This window comes from Oncorhynchus nerka, linkage group LG2 (assembly GCF_034236695.1).
Source record: "Oncorhynchus nerka isolate Pitt River linkage group LG2, Oner_Uvic_2.0, whole genome shotgun sequence".
Classification (NCBI taxonomy): Eukaryota; Metazoa; Chordata; class Actinopteri; order Salmoniformes; family Salmonidae; genus Oncorhynchus; species Oncorhynchus nerka.
Genome location: NC_088397.1, coordinates 23874105 through 23900422, shown reverse-complemented (window position 1 = coordinate 23900422; position 26318 = coordinate 23874105). Strand labels below are relative to the sequence as shown.

The following is a 26318-nucleotide window of genomic DNA, read 5'->3' as shown; positions in this document are numbered from 1 at the left end:
CTTGTATGTCTGTCTGTCTTACTGACAGCCCAGGGCCCAGTTTCCTGATAGCCATGTAATTTAGGGCCAGGATTGTTTAAAATATGCATCTTTCCTACAACGTCCGAAGACATAACACACGTTTCCCAAAACACCAGGCAGAGAGAACGGTCAGTAAGTGTGTTGTTGGCGCATGTGTCAATACTGATAGGATCAATAGAAAGGGAGTGCTGCTCTCGGATCAGCTTTCTCCATTCAAATCTTTCCTTGACATTATAATTATTCCACAATACTGACAACGGATCAGCTCCTAGAGAGATATTACCACCTACGGCTACAAATATTGAGGTGGCTTATTCTAATTACCGGAGATCTGCTGTGGATGAAGTGACGCAGGAACGCAAACAAGCCTCTAACAACGCACTTTGCTGTTTACGAGTGGTCCGAGGCAGGCGTTAGATTACAAACGTTTTCCAGTGCAACGTCAATAATGGTTTTGGGAAATAGCTTGGAGATTTAATGATGCTCCTATGAAGGTTCTAAACGAGCAATTTAGCCTTAAGATGCCTTTGGGAAACCGAGACCAGAACCATGACGTGTGGTACACACTTATCCCCAGTGATAAATGAGGGCATTATCCCTCGTTCGCTGTGTTAAACGAGTGTCAGGTTTCAGGTGCAGAGTATCTGACCCGTATTTATAGTCAAGAGCGGGTAAAACCCACATTTATTTTTGGACGTTGCTGTGCGGGTCAGTAATCCTCTAGGTATCTCTCTCGGCAGCGCAGGGTGATTGGTTAACACTGACACGCCCGCCATAGCAGGAGGATCTAAAAATGGTGGTTTAAGGGAACATGCTTTCATCACATGGTAGCCAATCCAAGTGCTTGGCTCCTGTGAGAATTTTTTGGGCCCTGTTTTAAAAGACTTGAAGTAGGGAGCATGTTTGACTTGTGTCATCCGGTCAGATAACCAGTCAATTCCAGGAATAGGAAATCAAACCGGCAGATAGTAACACATGTATTCATAGGACTTTTCTAAAAGTGGTCTGACAGCCATTAGGGCGACTAGCTCTTCTCCATAGGGGTATATGCGTACGGTATGTACCCAGCAAAGAATAGTTTTATTCGCTAATAGTTGTAGCCGAGTTACCATTGGAACAGTTCCTTAAAATATACCAGTGTTCTATTCATGTGCTTCTGTTTTGGCTACGATCCCCACCCCAGTATGTGGAACTGCAGAGAAAATCCACAACGTAGAAATGTCAACGTGTACTACACAACACAATTACCATTTCCATCAGTGTCCTCTTTAATCTCAATGCATTATAACCCCGGCAGAATCAACATGCTAAAAGCCTTGAGGTCCAGTGTGGGTGTTAGAGAGATCATCAGTGGAGTCATCTCACTGGCTTAATGATGCCTTGTAGCGTAGCGGAGTCAACCATAAATCAATACTTGACTCTAATTGGACGTCTACAGGGATGTACTGTACTAACCACTAATCAGTGTGCGCGTCCATTTGTGTTTGTGTGTGTGTGTGTGTGTGTGTGTGTGCTGTTAGAACAGTCCTGTTTGATTGATGAGTTTGACTCGCTTCAGTTTCATGACGACATCCTTTGTGAAACCCCATTGTCTTGCCTATGGCTATGTGTAGAGGGGTCCTGTAAGGGACATGTGACAGGACGTGGTTCTGGAACAAGCCGGACCGAGGTGTGAAGCTAACTTGGATGGCAGAAGAGATGAGTGGAGGCTGCTGAGGGGAGGACGGCTCATAATAATGGCTGGAATTGAGTCAATGGGAGGGTATAAACTACATGGAAACCACGTGTTTGATACCATTCCACTGACTCCATTCCAGCCATTATTATGAGCCGTCCTCCCTACAGCAGCCTCCCCTGTTGGAGACGGTCACTGTTGTCGCTCTGCCGCTCGCAGTTACATCATGGCCCCGTCCTTACAGATAATAGGACGTAGCTAGCACAGCTGTTTTCCAGTACGTCCTGTTAAAATGTCCTCCATGGTCATTTCAACAAGTATCTCTTGAAAGTATCTATTCTGTTTGTACATGTTTTATTTGATTTGACCATTAGTCTATTGGCACCACGAAATGGTGGACATCAATGAGCTGAAACGTAGAAAGGTTGACTCATAACTGATCCAACTCTTCACGTAAACCACGGATTTACTGTAGATCAAGGATGAGAACGAACGCAGACATTCGTGTGACAAGCGACGCTTTCAAGTCAGGATTCGTCTCTTTATGTGCATGAACTGCATTCTCATGTCCTGGAGTGTAAACTGTTGCGTTTTGCAGCTGCGGGTGGAACCAGGTCAGGACGTCCTGAGGAAAGGGAAGGGGTGGCGAGTCAGAGGAAAGGAGACGGAGGAGCGCCCACCAGCGAGGAGCCGGAGTCCGTGTCACTAAAGGAACGCATGGCCATGTATCAGGCTGCCGTGTCCCAGAAGGAGGCCAGCAGCTCGTCCGCCACGGTAAGGGGATACTTCCACAAGGACGTAAAGAGAGATGGAGGGAAAGACACTCCAAGGATAATAACTAGACAGGCTGATAAGCAGGCAGGACAGGCAGACAGACACTATTCCTTCACACACACACACATTGAAATGTGCACGGTATAATTGGCAGTGCCTCCCATTTTAATGGACATTATTAACAGAACATTTTCACATACCTCCAAATATGACGCATTCTCAAAACTATTCGACACAGACATCCATGACCACACAAACATGCTGTGTAAAATAAAACACAACAAAAAAAGAGCTTTACGTGCCTGGTTCATCAGAGTAAAGAAACACCTTTCTGGAAGCAGCTTACACTTTGTCCAACCTGTAATTGAAAACGAGAGCATGTATTCAGCCGAGGCCATTAATTCAACTCAGTCTGTGGACTGAAGCCATCGGAGCCGCAACCTTTTAGCCTTTTACTGTACGTGACTCAGCGGTTCACTATTATTCACGATTATATGGCTTGTCTTCCCTGGTCTGTTGCATTCCATTCAGCTTCTCTATACCCAGGTCACGGTTATCTGATTGGGACTGAAAGGAACGTCAGGAAGACATGTTTATATTCCTAAGCCTTTTTATATTGACAATCCTCATAATTAGAAATAATTCCTCTTTTGTCATGAAAAAACCCAGCGTTGAATATTCCTGGACACGACAAAGATCTTCCAGCAACCACATATTCCAGGAACCTCTGTCCACACAGTAATATGTAACATTCTGAAGACAAGTAGTGGGATATCAACATTCATCACGCGTCATTTACTTTTACATTCAGTACTGAATAATGTCATCAGTGTCATTTGCCAGTGCCTCTGCGGTGACCTCCGTTGATCCCAGTGTCACGGCCCATGGGGAGGTTGCTGACAGCTGGCGGTGGGAGGCTGGGCTGTAGGGTTACTGCACACCATGAGGGGTAACAGACAGAATCTGGACCAGAATTATCCATCCATACATTTACAGCCACTGTCTGCATTTGCCGCTAAAACATTGCTTGATACTGTTATACTGTGTTGTACTAGTTAGTTTGATTTGACTTGATGTCACAGATGTTTGGGATGGGGACATCCTTCTCTTGCAAACGTCATGAGGTCCAAGTCATAACTCCCTACTGTATTTAGGGAAAGTAGTCCAGTCCTGTGGAATATGCTGCTCACTTATGCCCCCTTCAGGAAGTCCCGGGAACTATCACTTCTGCATTAACTACCACTGTATCCCTGAAGATACTTTAATGAGAACTGTTTGCATGGCGAGGACTCGAATGAATGATGCCTATGTCTTCTCTTCATAGGTTATGGAGGAGTCGGAAGCCTGTTCTCTGCCAGGGGGTCTGGCCAGCGTGAAGAAACAGTTTGAGAGCCAGGAGTACGCCTCATCCTCCCAGTCCCAGACCAGCGTTACCCAGGCCCATGTAGAAAAGAGATCCGTGCAGGTACTGCAACTAAACAGGCAAAGCATAAGCCATACATAGAAATGTATTCTTATTTATTTATATTGCACTACCATAGTAAAGCATACTGAACCATACTGAGTCATACGGGGCGGCAGGGTAGCCTAGTGGTTAGAGCATTGGACGGTTGCAAGTTCAAACCCCCGAGCTGACAAGGTACAAATCTGTCGTTCTGCCCCTGAACAGGCAGTTAACCCACTGTTCCTAGGCCGTCATTGAAAATAAGAATTTGTTCTTAACTGACTTGCCTAGTTAAATAAAGGTAAAATAAATCAAATACAAATCCCAAGTAAAACAAGGCAGAAAGCCCATATACAGGTCACAGCCACATGGGGATAGAGGTGTGTGATGACTCAGCATGCTGTAGTGATCTCACTGGATCTCATAAAAGTCGATTCAATTATGCCCAGTCTCTCTCATCCTGCCGAGCTTTAAAAACAGGCTGGATTCAGAGAGTGGGCTTGTGTAAATACTTGATGATGCATGGGGCTGTGGTCAGATGTGGAGCAGTGGGTTTTGTTGAGTTGTTGTTACTGTGCATCAAGAGCCTTTTTATGTGTCTCTGCAGCTCAGGTAATGGTAAAACATGCTGTTTTGTTTTTGCTGTATGGCAAGTTGTACAGCAACAACATGTTATACCAGACCTAGGTGGTCTCAGGGAGGCAGTACTATTCTGGCATGTATGCTTCTATGCTCTAAATGCCAGGGAAAGAAAGTCCAATTTCAGGTATTCAATTTCGAAAACCTATTTGAGGTGCATTTGGTATATTTAAAAAGTACTGCAATTGATAGGAAATCATGTATTATTTGTAGCAGATGAATTTTCCAGTAAGCTTTGCTCTCTAAACATTCATATTTTCCACTCCTGCTGCTAAATATGGTCTGCTGTCAGGGGGAACACAATACCGCTGTGTGTTTGTGACTGCTAGCTACAATGTGTGTGTGTTAAAGTGTTTGTGTGAGAGTGTGTTGCTGGCGACCTGTCAGCGACAGGAACAGACGCTAGTCGAGCGGGTCCGTGACAAAATACTATACGCCGCTGTAACCCCGTAAAGTAGAACCGGTGTAAACCACACCCACCGGCATCTGGAGACATTTGTGTTTGTGAATCATAAATATGTAGGCCGAGTGTGTGAACGGTCTGTGTGTGGTCTTTCTTGACAGGTGTCCAGCTCACAGGAGGTGACAGTGAGGAGCAGTGTCAGGGAGGTCAGTCCCACCACTCAGCAAGTGGCCTACTTCCATGGCCAGGAGGTAATATACACTTAAACCTTATTACAAATCGTTACTTACCTGGTATTATTATTGACATTTCACATTCTTAAAATAAAGTGGTGATCCTAACTAGGATTAAATGTCAGGAATTGTGTAAAAACTGAGTTTAAATGTATTTGGCTTTGGTGTATGTAAACTTCCGACTTCAACTGTTAAACTGACATTTAATATTAGTAGAAATTCCCTGTCTTAGGTCAGTTAGGATCACCACTTTAAGAATGGGAAATGTCAGACTAATAGAAGAGAGAATGATTTATTTAAGTTTTTATTTCTTTCATCACATTCCCAGTGGGTCAGAAGTTTACATACACTCAATTAGTATTTGGTAGCATTGTCTTTAAATGGTTTAACTTGGGTCAAACATTTCGGGTAGCCTTCCACAAGGCTTCCCACAATAAGTTGGGTGAATTTTGGCCCATTTCTCCTGACAGAGCTGGTGAAACTGAGTCAGGTTTGTAGGCATCCTCGCTCGCACACGCTTTTCCAGTTCTGCCCACAAATGTTCTATAGGATTGAGGTCAGGGCTTTGTGATGGCCACTCCAATACTTTGACTTTATTGTCCTTAAGCTATTTTGCCACAACGTTGTAAGTATGCTTGGTGTCATTGTCCATTTGGAAGACCCATATTTGACCAAGCTTTAACTTCCTAACTGATGTCTTGAGATGTTGCTTCAATATATCCACATAATTTTCCTCCCTCGTGATGTCATCTATTTTGCGAAGTGCACCAGTCCCTCATGCAGTAAAGCACCCCCACAACATGATGCTGCCACCCCTGTGCTTCACGTTTGGGATGGTGTTCTACGGCTTGCAAGCCTCCCCCTTTTACCTCCAAACATAAAGATGGCCATTATAGCCAAACTTTTCTATTTGTGATTCATCAGACCAGAGGACATTCCTCCAACAAGTACAATCTGTGTCCCCATATGCAGTTTCAAACCGTAGTCTGGCGTTTTTATGGCGGTTTCCTTGCTGAGCGGCCTTTCAGGTTGCGTCAATATAGGACTTGCTTTACTGTGGATATAGATACTTTTGTACCTGTTTCCTCCAGCATCTTCACAAGGTCCTTTGCTGTTATTCTTGGATTGATTTGCACTTTTCGCACTGAAGTACGTTCATCTCTAAGAGACAGAACGCGTCTCCTTCCTGAGCGGTATGACGGCTGCGTGGTCCCATGGTGTTTATACTTGCGTACTATTGTTTGTACAGATGAACGTGGTACCTTCAGGCGCTTGGAAATTGCTCCTAAGGATGAACCAGACTTGTGGAGGTCTACAATTATTTTTCTGAGTTATTGGCTGATTTCTTTTGATTTTCCCATGATGTCAAGCAAAGAGGCACTGAGTTTGAAGGTAGGCCTTGAAATACATCCACAGGTACACCTCCAATTGACTCAAATGATGTCAATTAGCCTATCAAAATCTTCTAAAGCCATGACATCATTTTCTGGAATTTTCCAAGCTATTTAAAGGCACAGTCAACTTAGTGTATGTACATTTCTGACCCACTGGAAGTGTGATACAGTGAATTATAAGTGAAATAATCTGTCTGTAAACAACTGTTGGAAAATTACTTGTCATGCACAAAGTAGATGTCCTAACCGACTTGCCAAAACTATAGTTTGTTAACAAGAAATTTGTGGAGTGGTTGAAAAACGAGTTTTAATGACTCCAACCTAAGTGTCTGCAAAATTCCGACTTCAACTGTATATATATTTTAATTAGTCTTTATATTCAGTTGGACCCTTAACCCTGCAACTGTGCAGACTCAAACTCAACCTATTTCTCACAAACGCATATTGAGCCCATCATGAAGCCTGCTGGGCCGTTTCCCATCATTTCAGCCCACATCTACTCAATGAGTCTAATTGTTTAAACTCAATATGTTAGCTGTCCCTGCAACTACCCACAACATCTATAATTAAGTGTACGTGAATAATTGTAACACTTTTTGTTTCACATATCACTTTATTTGTTTACCAAAGTTTTCCTACATAGAGTAACGTTTAAAAAAAACAGATGCAGGACTAAATGAACCTTACGTGGTGAAAAATGCTGTTTTCATTACGAATGAACATTCCACTTACACACCCTTTCTGTTGTCTGTGTGTGGATAGGAAATACATTTGAAGGATTGCCTATTGTGCTCAACGCTTGCCTTCATCTCACTACAGGTGACTCATGATCAAAGAGTTCAACAAAGCAACATGGCCTCCAGTTATGAAAACCATTATGATGAAACGGGTAGAGTATAATACCATTCATATTTACATTTTGGCCTTTTTTTGATCACACGCTAGAGTGTACGTTGTATAGTAATGACTGTTGAAAAGCTGGAGATTATTCTCCAAGCCTAAATTACAGAGGAGGTGTCGAATTGAATTGTATCGCAGATGCTTTTCTATTAGAAATTCAGTGCAAGGCCACAAATTAAATCAAGGCATAGGAAGGTAAAAAATATTGCAACTGGGAATAGGTTAATCAGTGCCACTTTCGGAATTGGAAATGGTAGGTTTTAAAGACACAATTTTAGTTTCCTCCAAACCACCTGGGCTTCAAACTGAGAATCATTTAATGAGACAACTGCTTCCTGTTTCTATTTCAGTTAGGGTCATAGGAGGAGAGGACTTACCAAAGGTCTCCACTCAGGCTTTGAAGCAGCAGTATGAGAAGACGATCGAACAGGCCACGCCGGGCAAGCAAATTAAGGTAATGATGCAGTCTGTTTATCTACGTGGCCATTATAGTGTGTCTATAGACGATGCCATGATATCAACATCAAAGCAGGGGAATTCACTTTCAGGGTAGTGTGTACTGAGTAAATTGGATGATGTGAGATTTGTTTTGTAAAAACAAACATATTCAGAGATCTCATTATCTGCTTAAATCTACTTTTCCATTTCTCTCACTTCATAATCTGACTGCAACTATCACTGTCTTTCTTTCCATCAATCATTAAACCATAGATTGATCTGGATTACAACCAGTTTCAATGGGCACCGGTAAACCAGTCCTCCTCAGCAGCAGCTAGCTATGAAAGTTCCTCCACTGTTAAACAGTCATCCAGAGCTTCAGCAGCAACGAGCTATGAAACCTCATCCACTATGAGGACAGGGGCTGTCTCCTCATCTACCGATGCCTCAGCCTCATCCACTATGAGGACAGGGGCTGTCTCCTCATCCACGGTTGGCTCAGCCTCATCCACTATGAGGACAGGGGCTGTCTCCTCATCTACCGATGCCTCAACCTCATCCACCATGAGAACAGGGGCTGTCTCTTCCTCTACCGCTGCCTCAGCCTCATCCACTATGAGGACAGGGGCTGTCTCCTCATCTACCGATGCCTCAACCTCATCCACCATGAGAACAGGGGCTGTCTCTTCCTCTACCGCTGCCTCAGCCTCATCCATGGATTATGAGACCATGGAGCACTTCCCTCCTCCACCCGCTGAACTAATGCCCCAGGAGGTCCTCGAGTGCTGTGACTCTCTCCCGCCTCAGGAGCAGCCTGGCCAACAGAGATACATATTCAACAAGGAGCAGTACTCCAAGCAGAGGAACCTCAATGAGCTGAAGCGCCTGTACAAGCACATGCACCCAGAGGTTCGGAGGACCATGGAGAAGGACTACTTCACCGACATCACGGAGATCGAGCAGTCACAGCTGGATAGTGAAGATGAGATGACCGGGGAAGTCCAGCAGGCTTGCTATGTGTTTGAGAACAGTGGTGGGGATGAATGTATGAGCCCTGAGGGAGATTACCTGGAGTGGGACGAGATCCTTAAAGGGGAGGTGCAGTCCATGCGCTGGATGTTTGAGAATAAGCCGCTGGATACCATTAAAGATGACAGCCCAGATGAGGATGATGAAGTGAAGAACATTGCTGAGCAGGAAATCATTGCAGGAAGTGATGTCAAATACACAGCCTGGATGTTTGAGACCCAGCCCATGGATGCGCTGCGTGCAGACACCCCAGACTCCACCGTACAGACAGGGAAATTGACCGAGCTGGCAAGAGGAGACGTACGAACAGCCACATATCTTTTTGAGACCCAGCCACTGGATTGTCTGAATAAAATCTACCAGGAGGATGAGCAAGCCTTGGAGGTTGTCTTCACTAAAGATATTACAGGAGGGGACGTGAAAACAGCCAGGTATCTGTTTGAAACTCAACACTTGGATTCCCTCAGCCACACAGAGACCATTGAGGAGAGCCACTTCTTGAACCTGAAGTCAGAGCTTGAGGAGATCAAAGGGGAAGTGAAGACAACCACGCGGATGTTTGAGACCCAGCCCATGTGTGTCATCAGGGGCAACTCTGGAAATATACTGGAGATCACCGCCATCCGCAGGGAGGAGATGGAGAAAGGAGACGTGAAGACCTCCCGCTGGCTCTTTGAGACCCAGCCTCTGGACATGATCAACAAAGACCCTGCCAAGGTGAAGCTGATCTGTGGGGTCTCCATGGAGGACAACTCGCAGGGGGACGTGAACCGGGGGAGGTGGCTGTTCGAGACAAAGACACTGGACTCCATTAAAGACGAGGAATGGCAAAGCATCAGGCAAAAGCAGGAGATTATTGGAGCAGATGTGCGGAAGCACTGCCTGGTTTTCGAGACACAGCAGATGGATACTCTGAAAGACAACGCCAATGCCAGACATTTACTCTCAGAGGCGATTGTAGGAGGTGATGTGCGATCAGCAAAACATCTGTTTGAGACAGTGCCAATGGAGAACCTGAAGGATTTGGCTGAAGTAGGGAAACTTCAGAAGATGGTTGCGTCCGAGGAGGAGAAGGGTGATGTTAGACATCAGAAGTGGGTTTTTGAAAGTCAACCACTTGAAAACATAAGGGAGGAGAAGAAGGAAATGACACGCTCTATAAACCTTGAAGAAATTGATAAGGGCGACGTCACAAATCACAAGGAAAGATTTGAAACCTTGGATTTAAGCAGATGTGAGGGGGCACATAGAATTCAAGTTGAAGGTGTTACCAGTGGGTCTGTGAAATCAAGCAAAGTTCTTTTTGAATCCACCCCGATGTATGCCATGCAAGACAGCGAGGGACACTACCACGAGGTGAAAACCGTGCGACGTGAGGAGATAGTAAAAGGAGATGTTCGCAGCTGCAGGTGGATGTTTGAAACACGTCCTATCGATGGATTTGATGAAAGTAGCAGTAAATTCCAGATTATAAAAGGTATATCAAAGGAGGAGATTGAATCGGGCGATGTCAAGACAGCCAAGTGGTTATTCGAAACTCAACCCCTCGATGGTATTAAACATTTCAGCAACACTGAAGAAGATGAAACTAAGACAAAGGAGAGTGTTGAAATTGAGAAGGGTGATGTGAAAACCTGCAGGTGGCTGTTCGAGACTCAACCAATGGATAATCTGTATGAGAAAGCAGATAAGGTGAGGAATGAGACTGAGGTTGAGGAGGTCAACAAAGGGGACGTCAAAACATGCACATGGCTCTTTGAGACTCAGAACCTCGATAACATCTGTGACCATTCCGAGTCCGAATCAGAGACCGTTCTCAAAACCTGCACTGTCAAACAAGAGGACGTCCAAGGCAAAGATGTGCATCACGCTCGCTTCCTCTTTGAGACAGAGAACCTGGAGAACCTCACAGGGGAGGAGAGTGGTGCCTTCAGGAGGGTGACTAAGATTGATGTCCAGTCTGGAGATGTGTCTAGGATGAAGTTTCTCTTTCAGAATCGGTCTTCCGACATCATGACCTCAACCTCATCTGAAACGATGCATAAGCTGAAGACCCTGACGGCGGAGGAAATTCAGAAAGGAAATGTGGTGAACAACACGTGGCTTTTTGAAAACCAACCTATAGACACTATCCGCGAGGATACGGAGGAAGCCAAGGATACTCGCACCGTAACCGATGTGCAGGGAGGAAACGTTGGTCAAGGACGCTTCGTTTTTGAGACTTACTCTCTCGATAAAATCCAGGAGGAGTCCACCGAGACTGAAATTTCAAAACTCCAGAGCATCATCAGGGACGATATAGAGAAAGGGGATGTGAAAAGCTACACCATGATGTTTGAAAATCAGCCACTGTATGCAATCTGTGACAAAGAGGGCCACTACCATGAAGTAACCACTATGACAAAGGAAGAAATCATGAGAGGAGACGTGGTGGGGGCCCGGTGGTTATTTGAGACAAAACCTCTGGATTCAATAAGGGACACAGACGACGTCTATGTCATCAAATCTGTCACTGAGGAGGACGTCCAGAAAGGTGATGTCAGCACGGCCAGGTGGAGGTTCGAAACACAACCTCTTGATGAAATCGCTGAGGACATGAAAGTGTTGACTAAAACAGTTGACGATATCCAGGGTGGTGATGTGAAGACAAACAAACACCTTTTTGAGACAGATGAACTGTCCCAGAAGTATGTTAGAACTGTTAGCGTGAGTGAGATCCAAAAAGGGGACGTCAGGACTGCCTCGTGGATGTTTGAAACACACAGCATCGATAAGATCCGTGGCGAGGGCTCAGAATATGATGAAATGGAGACCGTGACAAAAGAAGAAGTGATGAAAGGAGATGTCAAGCAGTCTGTGTGGCTCTTTGAAAAACAGCCGCTTGACAGCATTAAAGAGTCAGACGGAACAGAGACTGTTGTCACCCGGGAGGAGATCCCACAAGCAGATGTAAAGACAACAACATGGCTTTTTGAAACCACTCCTTTAACCAAATTTAATGAGAACAGTGTAGAAAGAACTGAAATAATGGGGAAGAGCATCAAAGAGACCCTTGAAGAGCTGTATTGTCAGAAAATGGTTGACTCACAAGGGATTCTCATTGAGACGGATGAGATCGGAGATGTCAGAATGGCAAAATACAGACTCATGAACCAAGATGCTCCAGAAATCCAGAAGGAGGAGGTGATCAGAGGGGATCTGAACAACATCATGATGAACCTCCTAAACAGACGAGAAATGACAGAGAAAGGGATAGTCATAGACCAGGACGAGAGAGGCAACATCAACACAACAGTAAAACAGCTATTCAACCAAGAAAAGGGATTCAATGTTGAGAAGGAGGAAATCCTCAGAGGCGACATTCAAGAGGCCATCAACAACCTACTGAAGGAGGAGGGCTCCTCAAAACGTGGAATTCTGATTCAAGAAGATGAAAAGGGAGATGTGCGAATGACTATATACTCCCTCCTCAATAAGGAAGACGGCGGTGGCATTGAGAAGGAGGATATCATCAAAGGCAATGTCAGTAGGACCCTTCACAGTCTCTTGTCCAACCCAGGGTCAGAGGAATCTAAAAGGATAAGGGTGGAAGACACGGAGAGGGGTAACGTTAGCTTTTACTCCACCTGTATTGAATCTGGGGCACTGGATTACCTCAAACAACTCCAGTTTGAACCTAATGAGGAACAAGAACAGGCGCAGAAGGAACGTATCATTGGCGGCGACGTTATGGAAACCAAAATGACACTAAGGAAGAATCAACAGCAGATTGAACGCACAGTAGCTGACGACGATATTGTCCCTGGTGATGTCAACAACACTGTGAAGGTGTTCATGATGGAACCTGCTCTCTTGCTGGACAACCTGCAGAAAGAGGAAATTGTCAAGGGAGATCTGAGGGCGGCCCTGGACTCACTGACCAAAACTATTAGCAAGAGAGTCGTGATAGAGAAAGAGGAAGTGGTGAAAGGGGACCTGCACACCACTCTGAGGTCTTTGGAGGAGGCTCAAAACCAAGCCAAGGAAATGGAAAAGCCAGAAATTGTCCGAGGTGATATCCGAGGAGCCCTCCAATCATTAGAGAAGTCTGCGACCACCAAGACTGAGGTAACTGTTGAGGATTTAGTGCCCGGCGATATCAAAGGCACCTTGAAATCACTAGAAGAGGCTAAGCAGGCAGTGAAAGAGATGGAAAAGGAGGAGATTGTAAAGGGAGACATTCATATTGCGCTGAAGGGTTTGCATGAGGCCTCGAGTGAGAAAAAGCTTTACCAGCACCAAGTGAGTGAACAGGGGGACGTGAGAGGCACAATACAGCTGTTACTAGAACCATCCACATCCCCACGAATGCAACGCAGGGGAAGCACTGAGGGAGATGTGAAGACCTCCATAAAATGCCTCTACGAAGGGCAGGGGCAGGACCAGGATGAGGAGCAATCACAGATGGAGAAGGAGGAGGTGATAAAGGGAGATGTTAAAGGAGCGATAAAGAATCTGATGCAGAGAAAAGAATATTCCAATCGGAAAGTACGAAAGTATCCTCCCAGGAAAGCTCCCAGAGCTCATGTGAAAAATCCATTACCCACACAGCAAGTGATGGACCATGAATACTCAGATGTGGCTAAGAATGAGAACGTCACAGTCAATCTAGCCCCTGCTGTGAAAAACCTGTCTCAGAGTCAGAGCAGTAAATCACAGGACACCACACAAAAGCACACTGGGACGTACACCGAGAACAAATCAGTGAAGAGCAGCAGGACCCTCACCCAAGAGGAACACTCTATGACAACACAGGTACAAACAGTCAATATTTTGGAGGCCTCACAGCAGGAACATGTAAAAGAACAGACTGAAGTTAAAGAACAGACACGTGTTGAACAGAGTGTGAAACTGAAAATGCAACCCCCTCCTAAGAACATGATCATAAAGAAGAAAAACCAGACCAATCAAACGACTGATAATACATCAATGAATCAGATGACAGAGATTAAAGCAGCCAATCAGATGACTGTGAATCAATCATCCAATCAGATGACTGTGAAAAAAGCAGCCAATCAGATGACTGAGAATAAAGCAGCCAATCAGAAGATTGTGAATAAATCAGCCAATCACATGACTGAGAATAAAGCAGTCAATCAGATGATTGTGAATAAATCAGCCAATCACATGACTGAAAATAAAGCATCCAATCAGATGAGTGTGAATAAATCAGCCAATCATATGACTGAGAATAAAGCAGCCAATCAGGTGACTGTGAATACATCAGCCAATCATATGACTGAGAATAAAGCAGTCTCAGACATAAGTGTGATGAAAGAAACACAGAGAGAAACACAAGTCTCAGACATGAACGTGACCACACAGGTCAAAACAGTCAATATGTCTGAGTCCTCACAGCAGACACATGTTAAAGAACAGGCTGTGAAACAGAAAATACCACCACCCCCTAAACCCATCTTCATAAACAAGAAAAACATGACCAATCAGATGACTGATAATACATCAACGAATCAGATGAAGGAGATTAAAGCAGCCAATCAGATAACTGAGAATGAAGCAGCCTCAGACATAAATGTGATGAAAGAAAGACAAAGCACATCTCAAACTAATATTGTTTCAAAGCAAACACAGGAAACAAAAACAATGAAACAGTTGCAAACAACAGTGACAGAACATAAGACTGTCACACAAAAACACAACGTCAAAAATCTGAATACAAATTTCCGGAACCTGGACGTGAAGGGAAAAGGTATGATAAAGAAAGGGACGCCTGAGATTCATTTCCCACCTCCTCCCACGTCCCCGCCTCCACCATCTGAGTCTGAGATGTCTCTTCCTCCCCCGCCCTCACCAGTGGCAGGCTGCCCAATGTCCCTGTCATGCCATAGCCCAATGTTTCCCACATCCCGTCCCCTGATTATGAGACAGGACAGTGACCTTCCGCCTCCACCTCCTCCACCCCCAGCAGAATGCGGGGAGCCTGACTTTTTCTCTTCTCCCCCACCCCCACCATCCGTGGCAGGGCAAGACTTTCTTCCTCCACCGCCCTCACAGCAAGAGTTAAACTCAATACCACACCAAGTGCCTACACCACCACCTGGAAAGCCATTTAAAGCTAGGCCTTTATTCAAAATCCCAAAACCTGAGCCACCCAAGCAACCAATACTGGTCAAACCAAAATGGCAGAAAAAGCCAGCAGCACCACCACCAAATCATCCACCTCCTCAACCAATGACGGTTCAAACAGAACATAAAGAGGAAGGAGTAGTCCAGGAAGTCACAAGTGAAATCAGTTGTAAACAGGAAGAAAATACAAATACTACCAACACACAGGCTCAATCTGATTCGACAGTGTCCATGACTAAAATCCCTTCACCAATCCCAGTGGCAAAACCACCACAGGAAGTGTTGCCACGACCACCTAAAAAGGTATTCATCCCTCCAATCAAAATACCCCCACCTGCAGAACTTGCACCAGTGGCAAAACCTAAACCATATGCCCGTAAATTCAAAACCCCACTGATGCTGGCAGAGGAAAGGTATCGTGTGCAAAGAGAGGAGGCTGAGAGAAACAAGTCACAAGACACAACTCCCGCCACTTCACGAGTCACATCTCCCACCTCTCCTCCAACTAACATGATGCAGATGATGGGCTCAACCAATGTTGCAAATGAACAACACTCACTTGCACACAAAACAGAGCAGTCAAAAGTGACCTCAGAGGTAACACATGAACAGGCTGAGGAAACTCAGTCTAAAAGTAAAGTACGCACAGCATCACAAGAGCCGCCCATGAAGAAAGCTCTATCACATATCCCCCTGAGCAAACCGTTGATCTCCATGGTAAATAAGAAACCAACCTCTGAATCTGGAAATATTTCCTCAGATAAGAAACACATTACCACTGATCAGTCCTCGATGGCCTCTTCTGGGAAAGAACTCGCCTCATCTGTTGCCACCAGAAAACATCAGTCTGTTTCCTTGGGCAAGCATCAGTCTATTTCAGTCCCTGCTGCTCACCCTCACCATGAGTCCAACATTAAAGTCCAATCTGGCTCTAATGTGATTTCGTCCTCAGTAGCTGAGCAGCAGAGTGGTATGAATGCTAGCTCACGGTCTATCATCTCCACTCAGAGCATTGTCCAGGAAAATGCACATCTTCAAACCCAATACGCCGTCACATCCGAAGCAGAGGATGCAAAGAATACTAACGCCTTACTCACACAGGAAGTAAAAAAGATTCCATCTCAGCCCACCAAAATCAAAATTCCAAAAGTGACACCAAATTTCAAGGTGAGAACAGTGAAGTTGCCGACAGAGAAGAAGGAGGAGAAAAGCGAGGTGGTGGAAAAAGATCAACGAGCAGTGAAAAATGAATTACATGTACATCAAACGGGTATGGAGACTATTTCTAAGAGTGAGACCAGAGTAGATCAGGAGAGCACCCAGATGGCCACCAGTAGCTCAGCAAAAAATGACGTAAAGGTGGAGATGAATGTGACACAGGAGAAAGCTGAGGAGGTTGAGAAAACTGCAGTTGCCAAGGAAACAAAGCTGGAAAGTCAAATGAAGACAAAGGCAAAGCAGAAAGGCATTAAAGTCCCTTTGCCCAAAGAGCCAAAACTAGTTCCCATGCCAGTAGCTCAAGCTCCAGGGCACTGCCACATATCTGTCTCCCATAGTCAACAAAGCATGCAGGAACAGCACATTCAGAAGCACGAGCAAGTCATTGTTAATGCGAGAGTAGTTCAACAGAGCTCCCAGAAGCAGGAACAGCAGGTTCGCACACAGAAGCAACAGGTCAAGTCTTTCCAACAACAAGGAGAAGTAAGCAAAATGCAGCAGCATCAGGAGAGGTCGAAGGCAGAGTCAACGGATGTCTCCGTGAACATTGCAGGGAAGGCAGCAGCACAGACAGAAGCAGCTCAATCAATGGCGGAAAGCTCAGCTCAATCAGTGGAGGAGAGCACAGATTCAGAGAAATGTGTAATGGTACAGAAGCTGCTATTTAACATTAAGCAGCTTCATCCAGGGAAAATGGATTTAAACTCAGTGAGGACAATACTTAGTGAGGTCCCTGTCTGGTTGATGAGGGCGGAGGAAACGCGTGATTTAAAACAGGTTGCTGTTCAGCAGAATAAGAAGAAGCTCACAGAGATCATTTTCCGTGTGAGAAACTTAGCACAAGCAAAACTTGTATTCTTAGAAGGACACATGGCAGCCATGGCAAAACAGGAAAGTGAACCGGCACCTGCATCATCACTTGCACAACCACCTGCACCACAACCTGCACCACCACCTGCATCATCACCTGCACCATCACCTGCACCAGCACTGGAAAAGAAAGGATTTGGAGGAGCAACAGCCAAAATATCTAAAATAAGCATGGGCTCATCAAGAGTTGAAACCCATAAGAAAGTGGTTGAGGAGAGGAAGATCTCTCATGAGAGCAAAAAGCCAGAGCTGACTGAAGTAAAGGTCCTGATCCCAGAGTTCCCTCTCCCATGCTTGCAATGCGAACACCTTCACCTACCTTCATAAGCATTGAATCAGTGAGGAGAACAAACTCACCCCTCACAGTGACACCCTCACCTCCTCTGTCATACAGGTCTGGTGCCACACCAACCCCACCACCTCCCCCTCCCCGCACCCCTACCTCTCGGTTCTGTAGGGCCACACCCTCTCCCACCTTTAGCCGCTCAGAAAAGCTAGCCAAGTTGAAAGACACCACTGCGAAGCTCTCTAGGGGCATGACACCTCCCCCACCCATGCCCGAGTTTCTGACCACAGAGCAAGCCTCTGACAGAGAGGATTCCCCAGCGCTGATTGAACCTGAGATCCACATGCAGACACAGGAGATGGAGACTGGGACGACGACTCCGGATGTGGCTGATATGGTTGACTCCATGATGACTGTCAGAGACAAGAAGTTCTTCTTTGAGGAAGCTCAGAAGGCAGAGGTGAGCAGGACATACATGCGGAAGGACCCCATTGAAATCCCGGAGCGCCTGGGTCCAGAGGATCTAGAGGAAGTTCCTGAGGGTGTGAATATAGACATAATGAAAGAGGATCTCCCTAGGCTTGACCTGTCAAAGCTGGTCAATCAATTTGAATCCCCACAACCAAAGCTGTACATCAGAAAAGATCCCATCATCATCACGGATAGACTGGGAAGTGACACTGAAGATTCAGAGGCAGACCCCAAAACGCCAAAAACCGGTGAAACACCTGCCTTCAACATCAAGGCCATCAAGAATGCCTTTGACTTGGGTGATCGTAATGCTCTCAAAGAAGTGAGAGAGAAACAAGAGGAGAGAGAGAGGAGAGAATCAGAATCTGCCGAACCGACGGGGCACTCCAAAACAAAGTCCGTCACTGAGGAGTTCTCTGGCATGGATGAATTTGGCACCGTAACAAGAGGGGTGAGGAGCGAGACCAGCATGCACTCTGAGAGCCACATGACCCGCCCCCTCCCTCCCTCCTATGCCGACGTGGTGAAAGGGACGGTTGAAGAGATGGCAGTTCCTGTGGAGGCCGCCACCGAGGACCTACTGAAGAGCTTCCACCAGTCCTGGGCCGAAAGCGAGAGTGTGTTCCAGAATCTGGGATTCAGTGTCTCAGAACAGAGGACATCACAGATCGTAACACACCAGCAGGAGACTGTCGTGACGGGTAAACCAACGCGTGGAGCATGAGGGGAGACTAATAGAGAGTGATGGTGTGTTTAACATATTTTTGTGTGAAAGTAAAAAACTATTAACAGTACCTTCAAATTCAGCATTAAAGTTTTGCATCTGCACTGTTTTTAATGATGCATTTCCCCTTTGTTGCTCTTCTTCTTTATTCTTATCTGACAGACACTAACACTTCTAAAGCATAATGAATCTAATGGGTACTGGCAGTCTGTTTAGAATGCATTAAAACACAGCAAGAGCGTGCCTCATGATGTGCTTGTCTACAGGGGGGTGGTTTTGTTGATGCCTAAGATATAGAGCTGCTTTTGCAAAAAGCAGTGATGGGAAGTTATGGATTCATGTTTTCATGCTTGTGTGAGGATGCGGTTGTATATTTCTAATTATAAACTGGGTGGGTCGAGCCATAAATGCTGATTGGCTGATGGCCGTGGTATTTCAGACCGTATACCACAGGTATGACAAAATATGTATTTGTTCTGTTCTAATTACGTTGGTAACCAGTTTATAATAGCAATAAGGCACCTCGGGGGCTGCGTAGTGCCTAAAAACAGCCCTTAGCCGTGGTATATTGGTCATATACCACACCTCCTCGGACCGTATGCTTAAGTATAGAATACACATGTCTATTCCATAAAAAAGTAACAAGTTATATGATCATTCTGATTCGGATTTAAAGCTGCAATATGTAACTTTTTGGGGGACCCGACCAAAGTCACATAGAAATGTGAGTTATAGATCTGTCATTCTCATTGAAAGCAAGTCTAAGAAGCGGTAGATCTGTTCTATCTGTGTTATTACAATGCTTCCATCCATTTCCAAGTTTCGTTTTTGAGTCTTTCACTTTTGGTTTTGTACACCATCTTCAAACAGCTGAAAATACAATATTTTTGGTTATGTAAAATATATTTCACAGCGGTTTAGATGGTACAATGATTCACTACACTAAATTCACTTGTTTTGTCACTAAAAATCTAATTAGGCGAACTATTCAAATTTTAGCAACCAGGAAATGGCGGCGCGATTTCTGCATAGTGTACCTTTAAATCTAAATTTAAATGATCTAAACATGAACTACAATTTATAATGGACTCATATAGTATAATATAAAGTCTTCATGAGCACTACATACAGTGGGGTCCTAAATTATTGACACCCTTAATAAATATGAGCAATAATGACTGATGACTAATAAACAATTAAAATACTGAGCTAATGTATATTGTATGTGACATTTTATACTAATACAATTGCTCAGAGAAAGAGATTTTATTGAATAAGTCACATACATAAAAATAAAAAAATCTTATAAAGTAGTCAAAAGTTGAGTATTTGTTCCCATATTCCGAACACGTGACTCTACAAACTTGTTGGATGCATTTGCCTAATTACATAGTTTTGGTTGTGTTTCAGATTATTTTGTGGCCAATAGTAATGAATGGTAAATCATGTATTGTGTCATTTTGGATTCACTTTTAATGCAAATAAGAATATAATGTGTTTCTAAACACTTCTACATTAATATGAATGCTACCATGGTTACGGATAATCCTGAATGAATCCTGAATAATGATGAGTGAGAAAGTTACAGAGGTTCAAAGATCGTACCCCCAAGACATGCTATCCTCTCACCATAACCAATAACGGGGAGGATAGCATGTCTTGGGGGTATGATCTTTGACCTTCTGTAACTTTCTCACTCATCATTATTCACAATTCATTCAAGATCATCTGTAATCCGTAGTCATTGCGTGCTAGGAATATGGGACCAAATACTAAATGTTTGACTACTTTATTTATTTATTTAAGAATCTTTAGGTGTTTTTTTAGAGAAAAAAGTATTAAATGTTAAAACAAAATATCTTTCTCTGAGCAATTGTATTAGTTTAAAATGATATAATTTCAAAAAAAAAATGTTTAGCATACAATAGAGCTCAGCATTTGAATTCTGTATTTTATACAGTCATTATTGCTGATCTTTATCAAGGGTGTCAGAACCGACTGTAGATGTTTCACGAGTCACCTATAAAGCCCTATATAGATGGTTAACATAACCGCTCCATATGCAGGGTGCACTGCTAAACGCATAACACACTATGCTAATTCCTCCCAAAATCTGTGTTTCTAAAGGGTGACATGACGAATGCTTATTGGTAGGGACCGGACGATACCAGTATCGCGATACACATTAGTATAATGGCAAGGAAACATAACTGAAAGCGGATTCAATATCTTCAGGAAAACATCCTTTATGTTGGAAACAAACATCATTATGTCGTCAACCAGTCACATGTGTTTATTGTCCAAGCTATAGCACACAATATTTTAAATACAGCAGACTTTTTAAGGACCAGCGTGCTTGGTCTGCTTCGTGTTTTCATTTTTGCCATGTAAAAAAATATTGCGATATTGGTATCGTCACAGCCCTACTATTTAGGAGGCAATTCTGATGGTGACATTACTTGTCTTCAGGAAAGCCCTCAACGAGGGCCTTAAAAGGGGATAGAAAGCAGACAACCGGTATTATAACACCTACCACCAAGTTACATCTTTCTCAGTGCCAAAACGTACAGACAGACATGTGGACCCAGTCACCACTTATAGTCATACACGCAAATGTTTGATTGGCATAGGTAGGCCACATGGTGTATGCTACAGATTTACTTTAACATTGCCTTGTTGTACATACCTTGCATGAAGAGGCCTCCATCTACGCCACAAAAAGCATTGCCGATCTGATGTCACACACCCTATCACACCTAAAGTAACCAATCATTCCCGATACTACCTTTATGATAGGGTAGATTCATTTAGATCACACTCATGACTACTTTGGGTAGTGCTTTGTCATACTCCCTTTAAAGTGACACACCTATTGACATTCATAACACACCTAAAAAGATCTTGCTGCATCGTGATTGGTTAATTCATATTGGAAACAATGCATCTGAACTACATTAGGTTAGCTATAGGAATCTTGGCTTTAGACATTCGTAAAACACAGATGCATGCTGAATAAGTGTGTTACAGGCCTCTGACATGTGGTCTCATACACTTACAGCTATTAACAGCCAAGTTAATTCTCCTGTTATTGACCTCTTCTTTTATCTGTTATAAACAGATCAAAGAAGACGCAGGAGAAGAGGTTTTGGAAAAGAAGGTCATCTGTTTTTTTGAAAATGAATAGGAAACCCTTATACCCTTGAAATTAGCAAGGCTAAACGGCCTGAACAATACCTTGTTAGATAACTAGCTTAGCTATTATTTCAAAATACCCTACCCGCTAACTAGCCAAATAGAAATTCCACTAGGCTTGTTTTCTTCCAAATTATAACTAGATAAAAAGTCCCGTTAATGTGTCTGGGTGAACAATTATGTTACAGGAGTGTTATTTTAACGTACAATCAGTATCGGAACCCGCAATCATCATCATTAACATACAATAATCATCATTAACATCAGCACAAACGCCATCTTTGGTAACATCTGTGTGTCGGTGTGTGTTATGTCTGTCTTGGTTAAGTCACATTTGGCAATGCAGCCTACTATACATAGGGAGATGCTCCCGAATGGTGCAGCAGTCTAAGGCACTGCATCTCAGTGCTCGAGGCGTCCCTACAGACCCTGGTACGATCACAGACTGTATCACAACCATCCGTGATCGGGAGTCCCATAGGATGGCGCACAATTGGCACAGCGTTGTCTGGGTTAGGGGAGGGTTTTGCCGGGGTAGGCCATCATTGCGAAACTCATTTGCCTGATTTGCCTAGTTAAAAATAAAGGTTAAAAAAATGGTAGACTCTTGTCACCTTTTCTACACCCTTTATAGAGTATGGAATTAACAGATTTGTGAAGCATCTGTGTAGTGCTTGGCAAGATGTTACTGTATGTAAGCTATATAAAGCCTTCATAATTTGTAGTTTGTTTCAAGTGGGAACATTTTTTTTGTGATTTCATAAATGACTTACAGTCCAGTAGGTTTCGTAATAATGACAAATGATTAACTAATAGTGTTGTCGCTTTGTTTGTTTTTACTGAAAAGGTCCATAAAAGAAGGCACTAACGCCATCTTTCTCTTGCAGAAAATTCGAGTTCCAGAGTCCGAACTGTGTACGGTGTGTCGGAAGAGGGTGTATCCGATGGAGTGTCTGATCGCAGACAAACACAATTTCCATAAAAGCTGCTTCCGCTGTGAGCACTGCAGTGGCAAACTAAGGTAAACAACAAACTTCGACTTATAACCCGTACAAATAATAACAACTATCTTATTTCAAATGTTGTGTCTGAATAGTTACAACATTTGTCTTTCTCAGCCTTGGCAACTACGCCTCTCTCCATGGACGAATGTACTGCAAGCCCCACTTCAACCAACTGTTCAAGTCCAAAGGAAATTATGACGAAGGATTCGGACAGAAGCCTCACAAAGACCTTTGGAGTGCTAAAAATCAAGAGTATTCCATTGAAAATGAAAAGACTAAGCTAAAATCACCGTCCCCTGAAAAACTAGATTCCAGAAATTCCACAGCCAGGAGCAGTGTCAGTTCGACAAAGATAGAGGTACCACCTCCACAGGAAAAGGAAGTGAGCAAATCACAGGATGAAAACAAAAAGCCCACTAGTAAGATTGCGGTTGTATGGCCCCCTCAGAATGATTCTCCCAAGAAAGTGTTCATGATGGAGGACGAGGTGAAGCTGGTTAAACCCTCATGGCCCCCCCAGGATAGCTCTCCACAGACTGACACCGATGCCCATAAAAGCCAGATCAATGAACCTTCATTAAACGATAGCCCTGCTATAAAAACACAAAATTGTCCTCAAGAAACTGCATGCGAAAGTGCCGTTGTAACTGTAGAAACTCCAGCAGAGAAGAAGGCTTTGACCACTCCTGTAGACCTAGTAGAGGTAACAGACAGTACTCCCACCCATGAACCCCCAAGAGACGGTGGCATAGAGGTAGCTGGGAAAGTGGAAGCCAATGTGGAAGTGACACGCGAGGTGAACGAGGAAGGAGCTGTGGAAAGTGGGAATGTGACAGAAAATGATGAAAAGGAAAGTGGAGAGAAGGTAGAGGATGTGAGAGTAAATGGCCATAGCGGGGAGGCTGAGGCAGAGAACCCTTATAAAGAGGAGAAGGAGAAACTCGAGAAAGTAAATGGGAGTGAGGAGGTTAAGGTCACAGTGATAGGTGGTGAGGCATCAGGTGAGCCAGCAGTAAACGCAAACTCCAACAACAACAATAACGGACTATTATTATTTGACCATGAACCAATGTTCAAAATGCTTGATGACTACAAAACGGGAGAAAGAGATTTAATACTTCAGTCCACAGAACCAGCTGCTGCCGAAAGTCATTTTAAGGAGGGCATATTCGGGGATGAAGAACTAAAACGGATGCCAACCGACGTTCTAGACATGGCACAGAGGGAGGACGATTTTGTGCCAATGGGTGCCAAATGTATGGAGGCCATAGACGACAGTCTAGATGAACATGTCTTCACAGAGGCGACTCAAAGTACATTTTCTTTTGAAGTGGAACCAAAGATTAGCACCTCTAGCTTCCTGGAGGACATTTTTGCTGGGCTCGATAACAGTTCCATCCTCCTGTCTGATTTCAAGTCTGACCTCTTCAGTGAGTCTGTCAGTGAGAGGCCCTTGGTGTCATCTCTGGACGACCTTTTGGATTTTGGAATGGAGTCAAGAGGAAACACAGAGAAACCCAAAGACGGGCGGAACGGGGATGAACCGCTTGACAGCTTTGCCATGAAGGATGTCTGTGCACAGGGGATAAGCAACATGCTGTGGAAAGATGATTATGACTCGCTGTCAGTGGAGGAACAAATCAAGAGGAACAGATATTATGACGAGGACGACAGTGACAACTCCTAAATCTGATAACATTTCATCTATATTTTCTAGCACTCAATTAGTTAATTCTGTCCTCATACAATCCCTCATTTCATTTCTGTCCGTGGAGAGAAGAATCAAGCTAATATCACAACTTCCCTATAACTATTTTTGTACTGTGTTTTGGCAATGATATCGATGCTCTTTATTACAATATCTTGATTTGATCTTGCTGTTTAAAAGCACCTGGTGTGCAGTTTTTTTAAATTATAAAGGGATTTTCTGTTTCATGTTTTTCTGTATACATTGATTCTGATATTTTAAAATCATCAAAACAGAACCTATTCATGTTTTGCAATACATTCATTATAATTTCTTGCTACAGTATAATGGTTTTCGATTTGCTTGGTTTGTTGGAATGAATGTCTGTGAGGTTTAATCTTCTGAGTCTGATTAAAGATTATTTACTTTTCCTATTCTATTGTTTCTACATTAGTAATGTAGTTATTAATAAAGACTTGACATGTTTCTGGTACATTACATTTTAATCAGTGGGGGAAGAGATACTAAGGTAAACATTGTGTGTAGAGGTGTAGTTTGGTCTACGGTCTGTATGGTTGGCCAGCTGAGATCTCTTAAGTTAGAGCCATATTGAATTTCCATTGAGGGAACCAGAGGGTTGTAGGAGGAATACAGATTTTAACATGTACAGTGCCTTCAGAAAGAATTCATACCCTTGACTTATTCCACATTTTGTTGTATTACAGCCTGAATTCAATAAATATATATATATATATATTTGTCTCACTCATCTACACACACTACCCCATAATGACAAAGTGAAAACATGTTTTTAGAAATGTTTGCTAATTTATTGAAAATGAAATACAAAAATATCTAATTTACATAAGTATTCATACCCCTGAGTCAATAAATGTTAGAATCACCTTTGGCAGTGATTACACCTGTGAGTCTTTCTGGGTAAGTCTCTAAGAGCTCTGCACACCTGGATTGTACAATATTTGCCCATTATTCTTTTTAAAATTCTTCAAGCTCCATCAAGTTGATTGTTGATATTGCTAGACAGCCATTTATAAGTCTCGCCATAGATTTTCAAGCCGATTTAAGTCAAAACTGTACCTAGGCCGCTCAGGGACATTCAATGACATCTTGGTAAGCAACTCCAGTGTAGATTTGGCCTTGAGTTTTTAGGTTATTGTCCTGCTGAATGGTGAATTTGTCTCCCAGTGTCTGTTGGAAAGCAAACTTAAACGTTTTTTTCTCTAAGATTTTGCCTGAGTTTATAGATGTTTCTTTTTAGATATTCTAGATATTCTGTTTCTTTTTATCCTAAAATGCTCTTTAGTCCTTGCCGATGACAAGCATACCCATTACATGATGCAGCCACCAGCATGCTAGCATGCTTGAAAATATAAAGAGTGGAACTTAGTGATGTGTTGTGTTGGATTTGCACCAAATATAGCGCTTTGTATTCAGGACAAAAAGTTTTAAAAATGCCACATTTGTTTTTGCAGTATTACTTTAGTGCCTTATTGAAAACAGGATGTTTTGGAATATGTTTTATTCTGTACAGACTTCCTTCTTTTCACTCTGTCATTTAGGTTAGTATTGCGGAGTAACTACAATGTTGTTGATCCATCCTCAGTTTTCTCATATCACAACCATTAAACTCTGTCACTGTTTTAAAATCACCATTGGTCTCATGGTGAAATCCTTCCTCTCCGGCAACTGAGTTAGGAAGGACGCCTGTGACGTTGTAATGACTGGGTGTATCGATACACCACCCAAAGCCTGATTAATAACCACCGTAC

At 43.5% G+C, this 26318-nt stretch overlaps 1 protein-coding gene across 1 annotated transcript in view; it reads left to right on the top strand.

Moving 5' to 3' along the window:
- Positions 1-23043, top strand: part of LOC115132827 (xin actin-binding repeat-containing protein 2-like) — a 57549-nt gene extending 34506 nt beyond the window's left edge. Inside the window, 9 exon segments of the mRNA XM_029665568.2 lie at positions 2295-2470; positions 3795-3935; positions 5118-5207; positions 7403-7472; positions 7834-7937; positions 8195-17420; positions 17423-18622; positions 22725-22858; positions 22956-23043. Of these exon segments, the coding sequence (XP_029521428.2) occupies positions 2295-2470; positions 3795-3935; positions 5118-5207; positions 7403-7472; positions 7834-7937; positions 8195-17420; positions 17423-18622; positions 22725-22819 (11102 nt within the window). The 3' untranslated portion in view covers positions 22820-22858; positions 22956-23043.
- The last annotated feature ends 3275 nt before the right edge of the window (positions 23044-26318 follow it).